The sequence below is a fragment of the Pristiophorus japonicus genome, chromosome 6, assembly GCF_044704955.1.
Source record: "Pristiophorus japonicus isolate sPriJap1 chromosome 6, sPriJap1.hap1, whole genome shotgun sequence".
Lineage (NCBI taxonomy): Eukaryota > Metazoa > Chordata > Chondrichthyes > Pristiophoridae > Pristiophorus > Pristiophorus japonicus.
Window position 1 is genome coordinate 171,636,565 of NC_091982.1, and position 17,284 is coordinate 171,653,848.

At 44.4% G+C, this 17,284-nt stretch overlaps 1 protein-coding gene across 3 annotated transcripts in view; it reads left to right on the forward strand.

The window, feature by feature from the left end:
* LOC139265861 (beta-galactoside alpha-2,6-sialyltransferase 1-like) overlaps positions 1–9,737 on the forward strand; it is a 139,026-nt gene extending 129,289 nt beyond the window's left edge. For all 3 annotated transcript variants that reach the window (XM_070883376.1, XM_070883378.1, XM_070883377.1), the window contains 2 exons: positions 4,037–4,211; positions 8,396–9,737. In XM_070883376.1, coding sequence (XP_070739477.1) covers positions 4,037–4,211; positions 8,396–8,649 — 429 coding nt within the window. In that variant the 3' untranslated portion in view covers positions 8,650–9,737. The remainder of the gene's footprint in view (positions 1–4,036; positions 4,212–8,395) is intronic.
* Positions 9,738–17,284: the final 7,547 nt, after the last annotated feature.

Here is a 17,284-nt window from a genome sequence, read left to right on the forward strand (position 1 = left end):
CACATAGTCTCTTGCACACCGGACAAGGGAAGTTCAGTGTGCCTGATGCTGACAGTACTGCCACCTGATGTCGTCTGTCTCTAGTGTCCCGCAGGTATTGACATCGGCTTTCTTCGAAGGTCTGGCAAGCAGTCCTCGTGAGGGTTCGCCACTGGATTTTATTAGCTGCTGTATTCTCGAGGTCCTTTGGTCGGATGACACAGTACTGGAGGTTAGCCTTGATGCAATCTTTATAGCGCTTGCGGGGGCGCCCCTGGTGTCTTCGACCTTCACAGAGCTCGCCGTGAAGAAGCTGACAAGGGATCCTTGACTCATCCATGCGGATGACATGTCCAGCCCACCGGAACTGGGCTCGCATGATCATCACCTCGATGTTAGTTGATTGTGCTCTCTCCAGAACCTCAAGGTTTAACACCCGGTCTTGCCAGCATATGTGGAGTATAGATCTGAGACTGCGCATGTGGAAAGCTTCCAGCTTTTTTGTGTGTCGCCCGAAGGGTGTCCAGGTCTCACATCCATAAAGGAGAGATGAGAGAACGACTGCTCGATACACCGACAATTTAGTTGACAGTCGGATGTGGTGGTGACTCAACACCTTAGTGCGCAAGCGACCAAGTGCCTGGCTGGCTTTACAAATCCTTGCATCAATCTCCTTGTCCAAGGACCCATCACTTGATATGGTGCTGCCAAGGTACTTGAAGCTGTCCACTGACTTTAGTTGTATACTGCCGATGAAGACTGTGGGAGCAGGTGCTGTGGTGCCAGGGGCAGGCTGATAGAGAACCTCGGTTTTACTAAGGCTGATGGTTAGGCCAAACAATTCTGTTGCCTCAGCAAATTTGCTGAGTATGAATTGAAGGTCATTCTCCTTGTGTGCCATGAGGGCGCAGTTGTCAGCAAAGAGTGCCTCTAGGATGAGTCGTTTCCGTACTTTGGTCTTTGCAGCAAGGCGGCGGAGGGCGAACAACGAACCATCTAATCGATATTTCAGGTAGACCCCAAACTCCAAGTCTTTTATGGCATAGTTCAAGACGCAGGTAAAGAATAGGTTGAACAGAATTGGAGCGAGTACACAACCTTGTTTCACTCCATTTGAGATGGCAAATGGGGCCGTGGTTGTGCCGTCTGAGAGCACTTCACCTGTTATGTTGTCATGAAACAGCTCGATGATGTGGATAAACTTCCTTGGGCACCTAAGTTTCGTCAAGATTGACCACAGCACTGCTCTGTTGACAGTATCAAAGGCCTTGGTGGGGTCAATAAATACAGCGTACAGGTCCACGTTCTGCTCAATGCACTTCTCCTGCACTTGTCTGAGTGCAAAGATCATGTCCGCTGTGCTCCGACCAGGTCGAAAGCCACATTGTGTTTCTGGAAGATTTACTTCTGAAACACTAGCTATGAGTCTGTTCAATACTATGCGGGCAATAATCTTCCCAGCAATGGACAGAAGTGATATTCCCCTGTAGTTGCCACAGTCTGCTTTGTTGCCCTTGTTCTTGTAGAGGGAAACTATCATAGCGTCATGGAAGTCCTGTGGCATGTCTTCAACTTGCCAGATGCTAGTTATTATGTCATGAAAGGCCTCGAGTTGCTGGGCCTACTGCCTTGTAGATTTCGACAGGGATTCCATCCTTTCCTGGAGCCTTTCCAGTACTCATCTGGTTGATGGCTTTCTTTACTTCGTCCATGCTGGGAGGAAGATCAAGATCTTCTTTGATAGGTTGCTAGGGTATGGAGTCAAGTGCTTCTTCGTTCACTATTGAAGGTCGATTAAGAAGGTTACTGAAGTGTTCTCTCCACCTCTCATTTATGCCAGTCCTGTCTTTGATCAAAGTGCTGCCATCTGCTGAAAGAAGTGGAGTAGTACTGGGTTTTGATGGTCCATAGACTGACTTGATGGCGCTGAAGAGTCTGTCACCATCTGTTTGAGCTTTGTCCACTTCTGTGTGGTGTTGCCAATGAGCGGTCCGTGAGACATCAGCCTGTTATCGAGGTCATCCTGGAACTGCTCACGGTAGCACTGATGTTTCAGCCTAGCTGTGTTAAAGGCACTTCTGCTCGGTTTTGGAAGCTTGCGCTGATGTGGAGCAATGTACAGCTGTGGATCTGACTAGACGGTGATCTGTCCAGCATTCTGCTCCCCGCATGGCTCTTGTGATTTTTACATCCTTAATGTCTCGCCTTCTTACAATGACATGGTCTATCATGTGCCATTGCTTAGGAAATGGAACAAAGCATGCAAGGAATGCTTTAAGAAAAAGTCAAAGCTACAAGCTTAGTAAAAAGTAAAGGAATATGTTTGAGAGGCATACATAAACATGAGACATATTTACATTGATAACACTCCTGTGAAGTGCCTTTGGACGTTTTACATAGAATGTACAGCACAGAAACAGACCATGCGGTCCAACTGGTCTGTGCCGGTGTTTATGCTCCACACAATCCTCCTCCCATCCCCTCTTCATCGCACCCAATCTGCATAACCTTCTGCTCCTTTCCTACGTTAAAGGTGCTATATAAATGCAAGTTGCTGTAACGGAGAGAAAAGAACCAAACGGTGAGACGAATGGTGCGGCAGGTTAAAGGACGGAGGTCGTCACCCACGACCATCCGCACAGCAAGATCCTGATCCGGGGAGTCACTCTCAGATGGTTACACAGTGGGATTGGTGGATCCCCGCTTGAGTTTTGGGGTGGGGGGAAGCGGGAGGAAGGTGGGGAAAATAACCAGAAATACGAGAAGTGTTCGGGTTAGAATTTCCGAAGCGGAAGTTGCTTCCATTGGGAATCTGACTGAAGACGCCGGTGGAGCAAAGGCAGCGGTTCGTAAATCCAGAAGGACAAAATGGTGACGGGCTGAGAGCAGAAAGCCTCCCATCAGGTGGCTTCTCCATTTAAAACAGTCACTCCTAAAACACACAACATGACGTAACCAAGAAAACCAATACAAAAATATACATCAATACCCCCGAAAAAGCGGTACATAATTGCAGGTTTTTATCAACCCCAATAACACACAGCCGGGGGCAGTGCAGGCAACAACTACCGGCAAAGCAAGGGAACCGTGTACAACCAATGGCATCCCATGCAACGGTCCATGATTGAGACAGACAACATCCTGCTCTTTACCCCTCGCCAAACTTTCTCACTTCTCCCAAGTACCGTGTACCAAGCTGGGTATAGTTTCACAGCCCCGCCTCCCTACCCCAGCCCCAGTACTCTACTACCGTGCTCAAGATGCCTTTCCGTACTTTGGTGTGTTTAGACAGCGAGTGCCAGCACGCTATTCAACTGCAGGGGCATCACATCCGGTCCTATCCTCAACGTTCACGCAGCCACATCCAACAGGGGTTTACCCCATGGAGATAATTTAATTTAGCAAACGCTGGGAATAAACATGCTCTGTACAGCTCAGTACCTCGCTGGGTACTGTTATACATTTATTTGATAAATACTATTTACGTCTAAAAATTGATTTTAAAAAAAGGGAGTTGGGATTGTCTGAACCCAGTTCCCATTCTTCAGTTTAGCAAAAGCAAAATATGGCGACTGCTGGAAATCTTAAAATAAAAACAGAAAATGCTGGAAATACTCAGCGGGTCAGGCAGTTCTTGAGAGAGAAACAGAGTTAACGTTTCGGGTCGATGACCCTTCGTCACAACTGGAAAAGGCTGGAGATGTAACAAGTTAGCCCATGCAAAGCAAACGGGACATGAAACCACCTACTGCAAGAAGGATTGGTTTCATGGTCCCATGCATTGTTGCAAAATGGTAGTGATGTTGGACTACTTAAAGCATCAATTGTATATCTTAGGTGAAGATTAAAAAGTGACTCATAACAATCTTATAATAGGCTTATATCTGTTGTATTTTAACAGGACCCCCAGCTATGGTGGGACTTCAGTGACTATACCTCAGAATGCACAATTTAAAAAAAAAAATCCAACAATACATTAATTAATGAAAGAGATAAAGCCAAGTGCCATTCTACATTACAGTATTCAATATTTCTGCATTTACATTTTAACCCCCAGTGGTTCAATCATCCAGACTATAATTTCTTTGAGAGTTACAAAAAGTATCGTGGAAACAATCCAAGCCAACCCTTCTACATTTTAAACCCGAAGATGCAATGGCAGCTTTGGAACATCCTGCAGGAGAACACAGCTGAAGACATCCAACGTAATCCTCCCTCCTCTGGGCTCATGGGTGAGTGAAGAGTCTCCAGCAACATGGATGACTTTGTGTGTTTCAGTAATGTAATTGCTATTGGTTGGGAGTTGGTTTTCTTCTCCTATGCTGTGCTATTTTACGCTGAGTAAGATAACTTTTCCTTTATAGCTGTAGGTTGCTGCAGTTGCGTATATATGCATACATCTTGTCAATGTGAGATGACAAGTGATTTAGTTTAGTGGTTTTTCCTTCTGTGTTCAAAGTAATGAACATGAGAATAAAATTGAACCCAGTTTAGTTCTGTTTTTGAAAAGTAATTCTGGGAGGAGGAATAATTTAAGAAAAAAGAAAAACAGTCTCAACAACAGAAACATGTATTTTAAAATGGCAAATGCCAATTAAATAGCAACATACTTGAGGGAACAGAATATAAAAGAGATTGTGGGGGGGTGACTTTGGCAGACAGGCTTAGCTACGGTGTGACCTCTAAGACAAAGGAGGTGATGTTGAAGTTTGGAATGCTGTCTTCACACAAGCGTGTGTTGGTTCGTGCACATGATAAACTTGGGGTATTTTGGGGCAACTCAACCCAAAGAGAGAAGTTCAAAATGTGAGCACGTTTAGAAGATCAAAGCGTCACTTTTTTCTTCTAAATGTCATATTACCAAACAATCTCCACTTTTTAAAAAAAAAACAAATCTATGATAGTGCATTTGTCAGTTTCTTGGAGGATGTCCGAGGGAACATCATTCTCGAATCTGTAAATAAGTATGGTGGAAAATATTGCTCAATATCTCTCCTCCTTGAGAGTAAATGGCCGAAATTATGAGGTTCTGCTAGCAATGAGCATGAGTCAGAGAATTAGGACAATAGTGTTATCAGTAAAGATAATATATTATAATAGTACAATTGGTAAAAGTGGTCATGAAGCTGTCGGCTTATGGTAAAAATCCTACTAGTTCACTAATAGAGAAGGATACCTGGTCAGGCTGATATGTGACTCCAATCCCAGACCGACTTGGTTGACTCTTAACTGCCCTCCGAAGTGGCCTAGCAGGCCACCAGTTGCACCAAAGAGAAGATGGCCCACTATCATCCTCTAAGGGCAAATAAGGATGGGCAATAAAATGCCTGCCTTGCCAGCAATGCCCACATAATCAGAATGAATAATAATAATTAAGAAAAACAGTTATAGCCACATCCCTGGCCCATGCTTTTACCCCTGCTGCATATTATGGCCTCTTCCAAAGAGCATTGGTTCATAAAGACAACTTAACTAAGTGCAAAATATTAAAATTATGTTACAATTTCTGACCAATAGGTAGAACTATTTCACTATAGTAAAAGGCTTTGGACCAAAAACAATCACAATTCCATATTTTTCAAGAGAAGAGATTCAACACATGGACTCATGTTTTAACAAAGTTGCAATCAGTGCTTGATGCTCATTTTCTTGTTTTCCCCCACTTATTGTAAGTTAATCTTCCCCAAATGATGCATCAGTATCCAGTTGAGAGGACAGACAAGTAACTTGCTTTGGGCCTTTACCAAACTTAAGCTGGAGGCTAGAAATTGAGCAAAATAAGGCATGCATCCAGTGGGGAGCTGGATCCACTCAGAGTGCTTATCAAGAAAGCACAGGCCTGCTCCCTTTGCTTTTACTCATTTAAATTTTAAATGGACATAACACCATGCGGATTGCGCCTTGGATTAGCTAGTACATGTTCCCAATTGCTGACGTTATTCAATAGATGTGAAAAAGTGACTGTATGGGGTATAGGGTGCAAGTATGTAGGGCACTTTTTCGTGCAGGCAGTGTACATGCCAACTGAGGCCCGAAGGCAGCCCTAAATTAGGCCTTGAGCCTCATTTAAATAATTTAGGCAAGTTGCTGGTGTCTGTTGCGCCTCAACAGGCAGCTCCCCAGAGGGGGGTCCTGGGGGTAGGGGTTGGGAATGAATGGATTGGTGGGGGGAGAGATCAGGATCCTGCGGAATCAGGAAGCTCTCCGGCTCCGCCTGATTCCACAGCGACGTTTTTTAAACTCTTATCTTATGTTGGCAGCGGCTGAATGAGCATCTCATAACCTTATTCAGAGATCACTCCTGCCCATCCCCACAGAATGTTCAAAATCTATGCGTCAAGAATGGAGTCCTACACACGTGTGTGAGCACATATACAGAGAGCGCTCTCATGGTCCTGAGACTACAATTACGGATCATGCATTGCTGGATGCAAATCAATTCTTCAGCTACTGGCTATGGACCAGTAGCAATATCAATCATTGATTTACTGGTTAGAGGCTTAATGGATTGTATACAAATGATAAAAAGCAGCAAATCATCCTCATTTTAATTTATGCCCTCGGTAAATAGGCTAATGGAAGTATCATCAGCGCAGATTCAGCCTGCTACATTCAGACATAGCGGGTGAAATGCATTATCGCCCCATTTGAGGGCGGTAACAGTTGGGAGGTGCGAGACTTGGCACCAGGCGCTGAAGTCTTGCCCCTCTCAAAAAATTCGGGCTACCGCCTCCGGAAGGAAGTAGAGCGCTAAATCAAGTGCTCCACTTCCTGGGGCGTGAGAGGGGCGCATGCGCACGCCTCAGCCGCACTGCACACCAGGCCGTGCAGCACTGCCGCGTCCGAGGCCCTCTTCCCTCACTTAAAGGGAAGGGCTCGCGCTGCCGACTCTGCGAATGAAAAAGAGACCAGCAGGGAGCGGGAGTGCCACGCGATCAGCCGGGCACTCGAGCAGAGTGACGGGCTGATCGATCGCAGCCAGGACCCCGCGAAGAAAATAGAGCAGCAGGAGGAAAACTAAGTTATGTTTTTTTTTGTAATTTCCATTGGCCACCTCACCTTTAATTCTCGCCCCGGTAGCGGCCAGCCATCCAATCTGCGCCTCCTGCAGCTGTCGGAAGTGAATTTCGGAACCGGGGCGATGCGTGCGACGACAGCGTCACGATCTCCGGGCGCAGGAGATCGGGGTGAAAATCCATAGTGCCGCCACTTAACGCCCACCATCGTTGCCAGCACCGTGCCCGGGCGGCAAGGCATTTGCGGCCTGTTAGCATCCCCTTGGGGCACGAACGGGAGGCGCAAATGCACCGAATTTCTAGCCCTAATTGTTTTCTTTGAAATTCAATGAAGATATCCTGGCAGTACTAACAACATCACTGCAGCTGAATCCTATTGGCCCGTAGAAAAGATTTATGCTAAACATCAGATGCTTGTGTTTGTACATATTTGAAGAAGAAAAGGATTTTCAACTTATTGATTTCATTCAGTTAGCATGTCTATTTATAAGGTTATCAATGACATCATCTGGAAATAATGATCACTATGGTATAATAGAGTATAATGTTATAAAAAAGAATATAAAAGCACCAGGCAATGAAGACAATAATGTCTCAGTGGATGTGCTCTCTGATTATTCTGGTCAGTGCGGAAATATTCCCCCTTGTGATATGATAGTCAGGGGCTTGCACCAGGGCTGTCATTAAATAACACATCCTGCCTAGACCAACCACCACAAAAGATATGAGAAAAGATAGGGGGCGATAGCCAGCTGGGGCCGGGACTTTCTGCGCCCGATGCAGAGGTCCCGGTCCCACCGCTGAATTGTGTTTCCCACCCCTCAAAGGAAGTGGAGTGCAATCTGCAAGGCCTCTGGATGATGGTGGTCCAGACCACGCTAGGAAGCCGTTGGTGGAGCCGACCCGAGAGTTGACAAACCACTTAAGACGGCGGCGATGGCGCCCTACCCTTTATGCCCTGCCCCGCGACTGGTTGTCTGCCAGCTTCATGACCCGCTAGCGCCAGCCTCGGGGGCCGTGGGGCAATTTCCCCCACGGGGTGGTAAGGGTCAGCGCAGGACAGTGGGGGGTTGCCGCACATGGCGATGATGGTCATGGCAGCACCTCTGCAAACTCCCGGCAATTTCCCGGGAGCCAGTAGTGTCCAACACCTCCGCTCCCCCCTCCCCCCTCCCCCACTCTCCCTCCCCCCGGAGGCGCTAACGGGTTTCTAAAAAAGGGGCAATTTTGTCCCCAAAGATTTGTACTGAGTATAACTCCCATGGCTACCAGTTTCTTTACACTCAGTGTATGTTATCGCGTTGGTATCTCTCCCTTTACATGGAACGTAGCCTCACGCTGGGTTCTCCCTCTTTCACTTACACATTCACCATTGGATAATGTCTTTCTTTCATTCACAGGTATCCTATTAATGATGACCATTTGTGACCAAACGGATGTTTATGAATTTCTGCCCTCAAAAAGACGAACAGATCTCTGCCATTATTATGAAAAGTTCCAAGACCAGGCCTGTACGATGGGTGCTTACCACCCACTGATGTTTGAGAAAAATCTGGTGAAACGTATAAACCGCGGTTCGGATAAGGAGATCTACAGTCAAGGCAAAGTCACACTACCCGGGTTTAGAACATTCAGATGTCCCAATACAGAATAAATGTAGTGTGGCGAGCTGTCAGTCCTTTGATTCATTATCCTGCACACCTCAATTATAGTTCATGTTTGTAAAATCAATTTGATATTCTGTTTATCGTTTTTAAATTGCAGTAAATCTCTTTTGAATGTAAGCACATTAAGGGGATAATTTTCAACATCTCCACCTTTGTGCATCTCACCTTATTCCACGCCCTCACCTCTCATTTAAAATTTTCGATCTCTAGCACCCATACACCTCTTTGTCTCTAAGATTGAGACCATCCGTTCAGCCACTTCCCTTCCTTCCCCTAGCACATTGGATCAAACTTCCTCTCAGGCTCCCCCCTGCCCTAGCCCTGAACTCGCATCTTTCTCCAGTTTCTCTCTAATCTCCCCTCATGACCTCTCCGTGTTCCTCTTGTCCATGAGACCCAATTCTTGCTCCCTCAACTCTATTTCCACCAATCTACTGGCCACCCAACTACCTTTTTTGGCTCCCATGTTAGCTAACAGTGTTAACAGTTCTCCTCAGCTACTGTTCCCCTCTCGCTCAAATCCCTCCTCGTCCTCCTTGATTTGTCTGCAGCCTTTGACACGGTTGACCACTCCATCCTTCTCCAAAGCCTCTCCACCACCGTCCAGCTGGGTGGGACTGCACTCACCTAGTTTCATTCTTATCTATCTAATCATAACCAGAGCATCACCTGCAATGGCTTCTCTTTCTGCTCTCTCATCGTTACTTCTGGTGTCCCCCAAGGATCTATCCTTGGCCCTCTTTCTCTTTCTCATCTACATGCTGCTCCTCAGTGACATCATCCAAAAACACAGCGTCAGTTTCCACATGTACACTGATGACACCCAGCTCTACCTCACTACCACTTCTCTCGATCTCTCCACTGTCTCTAAATTGTCAGACTGCTTGTCCGACATCCAATTCTGGATGAGCAGAAATTTTCTCCAATTAAAAATTGGGAAGATCGAAGCCATTGTCTTTGGTCCCCGCCACAAATCACGTTCCCTAGTCCACGACTCCATCCCTTTCCACTCTAGGCTGCAGAGCGACTTGGATAGGTTAGGTGAGTGGGCAAATGCATGGCAGATGAAGTATAATGTGGATAAATGTGAGGTTATCCACTTTGGTGGTAAAAACAGAGAGACAGACTATTATCTGAATGGTGACAGATTAGGAAAAGGGGAGGTGCAAAGAGACCTGGGTGTCATGGTACATCAGTCATTGAAGGTTGGCATGCAGGTGCAGCAGGCGGTTAAGAAAGCAAATGGCATGTTGGCCTTCATAGCAAGGGGATTTGAGTACAGGGGCAGGGAGGTGTTGCTACAGTTGTACAGGGCATTGGTGAGGCCACACCCTGGAGTATTGTGTATAGTTTTGGTCTCCTAACCTGAGGAAGGACATTCTTGCTATTGAGGGAGTGCAGCGAAGGTTCACCAGACTGATTCCCGGGATGGCGGGACTGACCTATCAAGAAAGACTGGATCAACTGGGCTTGTATTCACTGGAGTTCAGAAGAATGAGAGGGGACCTCATAGAAACATTTAAAATTCTGACGGGGTTAGACAGGTTAGATGCAGGAAGAATGTTCCCAATGTTGGGGAAGTCCAGAACCAGAGGTCACAGTCTAAGGATAAGGGGTAAGCCATTTAGGACCGAGATGCGGAGGAACTTCTTCACCCAGAGAGTGGTGAACCTGTGGAATTCTCTACCACAGAAAGTTGTTGAGGCCAATTCACTAAATATATTCAAAAAGGAGTTAGATGAGGTCCTTACTACTAGGGGGATCAAGGGGTATGGCGAGAAAGCAGGAATGGGGTACTGAAGTTGAATGTTCAGCCATGAACTCATTGAATGGCAGTGCAGGCTAGAAGGGCCGAATGGCCTACTCCTGCACCTATTTTCTATGTTTCTATGTTTCTAAATGCAAAGAGAACAAAGATATATGGAAATGTGATTAACAGGTTGCGGTCCCGATAATTTCAATGGCCATGCTCCAATAATTATAATTGTAAAATTTTCTTGCTCTTTATTTAAAATTTCTCGCCTTTTAACTTTTTTCATTGGGTTCTTTTGTCGGGGTTATCAGAAAGCAACTTTACTTTTTAAAATGTTAAATTGTAAGCCCATAGTTGCCAACATGGATAGCTGGTGGCAGGAGGGCAAAGATTTTCTCAGTTCATTTATGGTAAAATGCTAAATATGAGTATGAAGGACCCATAATGATAACAGAGGAAATCGTCCCCCTTCCTGGGACCACACACTGCCTTATATTAAGCTTTGGATGAAGTTGTCAATTGAACTACATGGACTCATGTCTATTGTTTGCATATTACCTTCACTCACCCTTCTTCATCTAACTCTATCAGCATAACCATCAATTCTTTTCTCCCTCTTGTGTTTATCTAGCTTCCCCTTAAATGCATCTCTGCTATTTGTCTCAAGTACTCCTTGTGGCATCAAGTTCCACATTCTAACTACTGTAGCGCAAAAAGAAAAAAAGAAAGACTTGCATTTATATAGCACCTTTCACGCCCACTGGATGTTTTCAAAGTGCTTTACAGCCAATGAAGTACTTTTAGAGTGTAGTCACTGTTTTAAAAAGATCCATTGGGTCTTTCTGATGTGTGAAAAATTTGATTCAATCAGAAAAAAGTCTTACTTGGCTCAACTTTTTCAGGAGCCAATCAGAAGACATTTTACCACTATCCCAGTTGCACTGATTGATTCTGCCAGTCAATGAAAACCTATTTGACCACTATTCACTTAATTTACTGTCTTTGACACATCTCTCACAAATCACAGCACAGTAATCTGCCAATGGTCTTTGTATTTCAATGAAGCCAGAATGGAATACAGAGACTGTCTTAAAAAGAAAAACTAAACTTATGAAAAAGTTGCTTCCATGTAGTTTATATTCTTTGTTTTAAGATTTGTACTAGAGATTTAAACAGTAAAGGTTTTGAAATTAAAATGAATTCATAGTCTTAATAAGACTTTTTCTTCCTTTAAATTTTAATTTGCAATCTGGAATTTTCAAATCTGGAAATATCAGACAGATGTAAATGATCAGATTAAATTGTCTGTTATAGTTTGTTGCATTCTCAACCCCAAGCCTATCTCAGTGACAAGTATTTAATCACATTGTTTGGGATAAGATTCTAAACTATTTGACTTCCTGTCTTGTAAATGCCATTAAAGAATCATTGAAAAATAATGGATTAATATTGGGGTAGCAATTCATCTTGGGGAGGCGCGTTGAATCTTGAATGTAAATATCGTGATTCCTTTTGCCTGTAGTGCTCCCTGTAGTACTTGTGGAAAAATAAATTAAATTAATTTGTAGTGTTTTAAATGAATTCTTCATTAGTGAAGTATCCTTACCACTGCATGTTGTATAGAACTGGTGGTTTAGTGAGGGGCTAATATGATTGTAAAAACATGTCTGTTAGATTTTATATGTGTGAAAATTTTGTTTGAGATGATATTCAACAGCAATTTAATAAATCACTGGATGAGATGTGTTAATGACCAACATCTTGAGATATTTTAGTCTATGTTATCATTTCATGTGTTCTATAGCACCATTTGTATAGCTGTTCTAATTGCTATTTGATTAACAGGAACCACAGATCCTCTTTAAGTAGTACTCAGCAATGTCATTAACTTCAAAAGGACCTTCCAAATAAGGAAGCAGGGGGGTCGGCTGCACAAAAAGCACATTTCTATAAATTCTGGTTATTGAGAAAAAATGATTGTTGTGGAGTTCAATGAAATCTCAAACCTGGTGCCATTTGAAAGGCAAAAGCAAAGAGTTAAAAACATAATAGGGGCAAAATTGGGTGCCTTTGCACCTCATTCTCGCGGGTGGTTTTGATAGTACGGTTGGGAGGGCTTTAAACTAGCTTGGCAGGGGGATGGGAACCCAGGAGAGGGCTCTGAGCTAGTTAGAGTGGGTAAGAGCTCAGATGAACAGAACCCCAAGAAATGATGCAAAAGGCAGGAGGCAACAGAGCAGAGTAGCACTTGGGGTAAGTGTAAACCACAAGGGACAATATGTATTAATATAAAGGGGCTGCAGGAGGGGTCAAAACTAAAAATCATGGTTTAAAAACTAGTATTAAAACACTTTACCTAAACGCACGCAGCATTCGAAACAAAGTAAATGAGTTGACGGCACAAATCATTACAAATGGGTAGGATTTGGTGGCCATTACAGAAACGTGGTTACAGGGTGGCCAAGACTGGAAATTAAACATACAGGGGTATCTGATAATTCGGAAAGATAGACAAGAAGGGAAAGGAGATGGGGTAGCCCTGTTAATAAAGAATGATATCAGGGCAGTTGTGAGAGACGATATTGGCTCGAATGAAGAAAATGTTGAATCATTGTGGGTGGAGATTAGAGATAGGGGAAAAAGTCACTGGTGGGCGTAGTTTATAGGCACCCAAATAATAACTTCACGGTGGGGCGGATAATAATCAAGGGAATAATAGAGGCATGTGAAAAAGGAACGGCAATAATCATGGGGGATTTTAATCTACATATCGATTGGTCAAATCAAATCGCACGGGGTAGCCTTGAGGAGGAATTCATAGAATGCATACGGGATTGTTTCTTAAAACAGTATGTTACAGAACCTACACGGGAGCAAGCTATCTTAGATCTGGTCCTGTGTAATGAGACAGGAATAATAAACGATCTCCTAGTAAAAGATCCTCTCGGAATGAGTGATCACAGTATGGTTGAATTTGTAATACAGATTGAGGGTGAGGAAGTAGTGTCTCAAACGAGCGAACTATGCTTAAACAAAGGGGACTACAGTGGGATGAGGGCAGAGTTGGCTAAGGTAGACTGGGAACACAGACTAAACGGTGGCACAATTGAGGAACAGTGGAGGACTTTTAAGGAGCTCTTTCATAGTGCTCAACAAAAATATATTCCAGTGAAAAAGAAGGGTGGTAAGAGAAGGGATAACCAGCCGTGGATAACCAAGGAAATAAAGGAGAGTATCAAATTAAAAACCGATGCACATAAAGTGGCCAACGTTAGTGGGAAACTAGAAGATTGGAAAAACTTTAAACGACAGCAAAGAATGACGAGGAAATCAATAAAGAAAGGAAAGATAGATTATGAAAGTAAACTTGCGCAAAACATAAAAACAGATAGTAAAAGCTTTTACCGATATATAAAACGGAAAAGAGTGACTAAAGTAAATGTTGGTCCCTTAGAAGATGAGAAGGGGGAAATGTGGAAATGACTGAGACCGTAAACAATTATTTTGCTTTGGTCTTCACAGTGGAAGACACAAAAACCATGCCAAAAATTGCTGGTCATGGGAATGTGGGAAGGGAGGACCTTGAGACAATCACTATCACTAGGGGGGTAGTGCTGGACAGGCTAATGGGACTCAAGGTAGACAAGTCCCCTGGTCGTGATGAAATGCATCCCAGGGTATTAAAAGAGATGGCGGAAGTTATAGCAGATGCATTCATTATAATCGACCAAAATTCTCTGGACTCTGGGGAGGTACCAGTGGATTGGAAAGCAGCTAATGTAACGCCTCTGTTTAAAAAAAAAAGGGTCAGACAAAAGGCAGGTAACTATAGGTCGGTTAGTTTAACATCTGTAGTGGGGAAAATGCTTGAAACTATCATTAAGGAAGAAATAGCGGGACATCTGGATAGGAATAGTGCAATCAAGCAGACGCAACATGGATTCATGAAGGGGAAATCATGTTTAACTAATTTACTGGAATTCTTTGAGGATATAACGAGCATGGTGGATAGAGATGTACCGATGGATGTGGTGTATTTAGATTTCCAAAAGGCATTCGATAAGGTGCCACACAAAAGGTTACTGCAGAAGATAAAGGTACGCGAAGTCAGAGGAAATGTATTAGCATGGATAGAGAATTGGCTGGCGAACAGAAAGCAGAGAGTTGGGATAAATGGGTCCTTTTCGGGTTGGAAATCTGTGGTTAGTGGTGTGCCACAGGGATCGGTGCTGGGACCACAACTATTTACAATATACATAGATGACCTGGAAGAGGGGACAGAGTGTAGTGTAACAAAATTTGCAGATGACACAAAGATGAGTGGGAAAGTGGGTTGTGTAGAGGACACAGAGAGGCTGCAAAGAGATTTGGATAGGTTAAGCGAATGGGCGAAGGTTTGGCAGATGGAATACAATGTCAGAAAATGTGAGGTCATCCACCTTGGGGAAAAAAAAACAGTCAAAGGGAATATTATTTGAATGGGGAGAAATTACAACATGCTGCGGTGCAGAGGGGGTCCTTGTGCATGAATCCCAAAAAGTTAGTTTGCAGGTGCAGCAGATAATCAGGAAGGCGAATGGAATGTTGGCCTTCATTGCGAGAGGGATGGATTACAAAAGCAGGGACGTCCTGCTGCAACTGTACAGGGTATTGGTGAGGCCGCACCTGGAGTACTGCGTGCAGTTTTGGTCACCTTACTTAAGGAAGGATATACTAGCTTTGGAGGGGGTACAGAGACGATTCACTAGGCTGATTCCGGAGATGAGGGGGTTACCTTATGATGATAGATTGAGTAGACTGGGTCTTTACTCGTTGGAGGATGAGGGGTGATCTTATAGAAACATTTAAAATAATGAAAGAGATAGACAAGATAGAGGCAGAGAGGTTGTTTCCACTGGTCGGGGGGACTAGAACTAGGGGGCACAGCCTCAAAATACAGGGGAGCCAATTTAAAATCAAGAACCAAATTTCTTCTCCCAGAGGGTTGTGAATCTGTGGAATTCTCTGCCCAAGGAAGCAGTTGAGGCTAGCTCATTGAATGTATTCAAATCACAGATAGATAGATTTTTAACCAATAAGAGAATTAAGGGTTATGGGGAGCGGGCGGGTAAGTGGAGCTGAGTCCACGGCCAGATCAGCCATGATCTTGTTGAATGGCAGAGCAGGCTCGAGGGGCTAGATGGCCTACTCCTGTTCCTAATTCTTATGTTCTTATGTTCATTAATGTCCCAGGGGTCGCTAATGGGGCGCAAATATGACATCGACTCCTGCCATATTCAGCAGGAGATTTGTGGCGGCGCTGCAGCGTGGTGCCCCGGTTTCCTTCAGCTGGAGATCGTGACATTGCCGTGCGTGTCGCCCCGGACCCGAAATTGCTTTCCGTCCCCTGCAGCAGCGGCAGATGAAAACACCGACAACTGCAGGAAGCGTGCATCGGGCGATCGGGGGCGATGATTAAAGGCGAGGTGGCCAAGGTAAAAACTTACCTTTTTTCTTAAAGTTTTTTTTCCACAGGTTCGTGCTCACGATTGATCAGCCCGGCACTCTGCTTGAGTGCCGGGCTGATCGCGTGGGATCGCGGCTGCCTTGGTGGTCCAGGTAGGTACGTTTTATTTTACAGAGTCTGCAGTGATGGCCCTTTAAGGAAGGGAAAGAACCTCTTAAAGCGGCAGTGCTGCTCCACTCACCGCCCTGCCTGCTGCCGATTGTGCTCCAAGAAGGAAGTGGAGCACTTGATTTAGTCCTCCACTTCCTGGAGCGCAAACGCCAAATTTTTTAAAGTTTTAAATCGTTAGTGCCTGGTGCTAACTTTTAAAAGTTAGCGCCCCAAACATGGCGATAGTGAATTTATCGCCAAATAATCTCTTGTATTCGTCTTATGGTCCAACTAAAGAGCTAAAAGGCACAATCATACTAATAGCACATATTAAGTCAATAGAGATTAACCAGAAGGTAGCACTATCAAGTACTACAATAAAACAATATATTTTATAGGCAAAGATACGTACAAATTGGGGGTGGTGGATGGAAGCCTGGGGCAAAGGAGCTCAAGGTATCCCTTTGGGGCCAGGAGGAACATGCCTGGCCCATACGGAACCATTAAAAAAATAAATAAATAACTAAAAAATAATGTTTTTAAAAAGCCACTACCCAGGTCTGGATCCATGCTGCAGCCAACTTTTGCTGGCAGGCCGGAGATCGTACAGGCCGTAGTTGGGCCCGCGGTTAAAATGACATGCACATCCCGATGACAGCATCAGAACGCAATACTGCCTTTTAAATCGGGCCCCTACCACTGAGGCGGATGGCCTTCCCGTGCCTGAAATCCAGTAAGCAAGAATTGGGGTGGGCTGGGATTGCATTGGGAACACAGAACAAAGTACTCCATTATCTTAACGCCCCACCCCCCCACACTGTTCCCTGTGGGTGAGCGGAGTTAAAATCGTTCTTCTAGCTTCTAAACCAGGAGAAATATAAGTGCCATTTACACTGAGGGTTTCCTGTAGACCAAGTTTGACTAAGGAAAGTGCACTGATGGTGTCCATGGTTTGGATTGCCAGTTGGTTCATCCCAGTCTCCTGACCAATAAAGATATTGTGGAGCAGTGAAGGTAGGAGCTATGTAAAGGAGAGGAAATTATATTTTAAAGCAAAAGATATTTTATTAACAAAAAAGCCTCTGGTTAATATTGGAATCAAATCTTTTATTTTTGTGCAACAGTTCAATATTGGTCGATGGCCCATGAAAACTTGTATAGCTTGATCTTCTTATCAAGGAGACCCATTTTTGTGAGACAGTGGCTGGAATTTAAATGTTTTGACCCGCCAGGAGCAGGAGTGACAGGGGTGGGCCCGGTAGAGTGTGTGACA